Here is a 2,814-nt window from a genome sequence, read left to right as displayed (position 1 = left end):
ACAAATAGTTAAATGAAGATCACTTGTGTGAAGTCAAGTGCCACTAAGTGACCACTGACAACTCTGAAGGAGTTATAAGCTGAAGAGACTGTGATACAACAACTGTTGCCTGGGTGCTTCAGCAGCTTTAAGGGACAGTGGTGAAGAGAAAGCCACTGTTAAAAATGTCACATGACATCTTGGCTGTATTTTTGCCAGAAGGCATGTGGTAGACTGAAGCCAGCTGGAAGAAGGTTGATCTTGTTGGCCATCAGACTAAACGCCATATTTGGCGTATAAGCTGAACACTGTGCATCATCGGAAATGCACCATCCCCACTGTGCAGGACTGGATTATGGACCAGGATGGTTCCCCAGGGCCTTGGACCGCCAAAACCTCAGGACATGTGACCTGAGCCTGCCGAACAAAGCAGACCACTAGGGCCTCACTAAGGGGCAGCCATGGCCAGGAAAATAACAGTGGGAAGATGTGAGAGAGACTTGTCCACACAAAGAAGGTCTATAATATTTGGAGAAAGCCATCTGTTAACATTCCCATTCAGAATATGTCATCAGAATTCACAGCAGATTTTGAATGGCTGTCAGTGGACAATGATTCTATTAGAACCAGATCTTGATTGCTGATAGCTGCTGTTTCGTTTTAATATTGTGTGGATCTTTAGAAATACATACATGCATACTCTGTGCTTGCTATGTTACAGCTGTGTGGGAGTGGATGAAGACGAAGCACCAGATATTGACATCTATCACTGTCCTAACTGTGAAAAGACCCACGGCAAATCCACCTGTAAGTATCTTTCATTGATACTGTGAATGAATTAGGGTCGAATTAGGCATTTATTTATATAGCGCTTTATATACCAAAGCAGCTTCACAGTCATAAACAGAAAAATAAATCAAATGAGACCAAGTCAAATTCTACTGTAAAGAAACTCTAAAATGACAATAGGGTCATTATTCATCTCCGAGTTCATTTCCGCTATAAGCAGCTCTATAGAAGGCAATCGTCTCACTATTCAGCGCTATTCAGTTAGTTCAATGTTGATTCAATTCAGTTCAACATGGTATTAAAATTTACCTTGGTACAATATCATAAGTAATAATTTATATATTATTTTACATATAAAATAATGCATATTATGCATAATGCATATTAAGCAGCACAACTGTTTTCAAAACTGAAAATAATTAAAACTACTTTTGAGCATCAAATCAGCATATTATTTCTGAAGTAATGACTGCTGAAAATTCACAAGAATAAATGACATTTTAAAATATATTAAAATATAAAACGGTTTTATTAAATAATGTTCTACAGTATTACTGTTTTTGCTGTATTTTTATTTACTCTCTTTGTGGGTACAATAAAATTTTTTATTTTAATTCATCATTTTCAGTATATTTTTGTGAAATCTTTATTTGTAATATGAATCCAACCCTTTAATAAACGAAAACAAGCTTTAGATAAGTGATAATACTGATTTACGACTAAAGTAGTCTTATCCCATTAAAGACTTCCAACTGAATTTAGACTTATGAAAATAATTTACTTTAAAATGACTTTAAAATTTGGTTACTAACCAAATCATTGTTAATGTTTAAAATGTTCTCATCTTCTGCACACACTCATACATTTATGCCTGTTTCTGCAGTTTGCAAACGTTTGTATTATTTTTGCTTTATTAAGTAACTGGTTTCAATGAAAGGGTAAAGTATATTTGTTCACCGTATCCAATCTTTATTTCAATGGTTTCATGTGTTTACAATTTTAACAGTGAAAAAGAAAAAGAGCTGGAATAAGCATGACACGGGACAAAGCGGAGACGTCAGACCGGTTCAAAACGGCAGTCAGGTGTTCATAAAAGAGCTGCGCAGCAGAACATTCCCCAGGTATAGTACACCTGTGTTCAGGCACTTTTGTGAAGATCATCCCAGCCAAGCTAAAGGGCCAGTGCTCCTGATAATGTCCAAGTCCTTCAGTTCATTCAGTGTCCAGAAGATGGCGCCCCATGATTAGCTTTGCTCAGGCTCTGAACTTTTCCACCAGACATGTGAAAAAGATTCCAGTATGATGTCTTGGAGAGATTGTGTAGGTGACTGTAGGTAGCAAGCTGACGGTGTGTTTTTCCACTGCAGTTCAGAAGATGTGGTGGTCAAGCTGTCTGGAAGTCAGCTGACGTTGGACTACCTTGAGGAGAATGGATTCAATGAGCCAATTCTCATCCAGAAGAAAGATGGGCTGGGGATGGCTATGCCTGCACCCACGTTCTACGTCAGTGATGTAGAAAACTATGTTGGTAAGTAGTTTAGGAGATAAAATCAAACCAACGTTCCTCTTTTTTTTAAATATATCTTCCTCACGAGAATATATGTGCAATATGTTTATGTTGTTCTAATTGATTTCTTCTTTTTTCGTTCAAAGGACCTGATGTTCTTGTGGATGTTGTCGATGTAACCAAACAGACACAAAGCAAAATGAAGTTAAAAGAGTTTGTTGATTTTTACTACAGCACAAACAGAAAGAAAGTATTAAATGTGATCAACCTAGAGTTTTCAGACACAAGGTAAGCAGTCCTATACAAAGTTCGATTGGGTTGTGAACATTTCAGAAGTCTATACAAATACCAGTGAAATTTCTTGTTTTCTTTTATTTTTTTGCTGGTATCTAAAATGTAGATGTCATAGCAACCTTATTTATAGAAAATGTATATTTCATATATATTGCTATTTTTAAATTAATCACTCACATAAAGTTTTGGTCATATGACTTACTCATAATCGTGTTAAATAATTGTGATTACAATATTGACCAAAA

The 2,814-nt window shown here is 36.2% G+C and overlaps 1 protein-coding gene across 1 annotated transcript in view; it reads left to right on the top strand.

Moving 5' to 3' along the window:
* The window catches only part of LOC107556181 (lysine-specific demethylase phf2-like), a 30,907-nt gene that overhangs the window by 9,545 nt on the left and 18,548 nt on the right, over positions 1 to 2,814 (top strand). The window contains exons 2-5 of the mRNA XM_016239235.1: positions 701 to 786; positions 1,775 to 1,889; positions 2,136 to 2,296; positions 2,422 to 2,563. Coding sequence (XP_016094721.1) covers positions 701 to 786; positions 1,775 to 1,889; positions 2,136 to 2,296; positions 2,422 to 2,563 — 504 coding nt within the window. The remainder of the gene's footprint in view (positions 1 to 700; positions 787 to 1,774; positions 1,890 to 2,135; positions 2,297 to 2,421; positions 2,564 to 2,814) is intronic.

The sequence above is a fragment of the Sinocyclocheilus grahami genome, unplaced genomic scaffold (assembly GCF_001515645.1).
Source record: "Sinocyclocheilus grahami isolate Dianchi unplaced genomic scaffold, SAMN03320097.WGS_v1.1 scaffold20.1, whole genome shotgun sequence".
Classification (NCBI taxonomy): Eukaryota; Metazoa; Chordata; class Actinopteri; order Cypriniformes; family Cyprinidae; genus Sinocyclocheilus; species Sinocyclocheilus grahami.
This window is presented reverse-complemented; position numbering and strand designations above follow the sequence as displayed.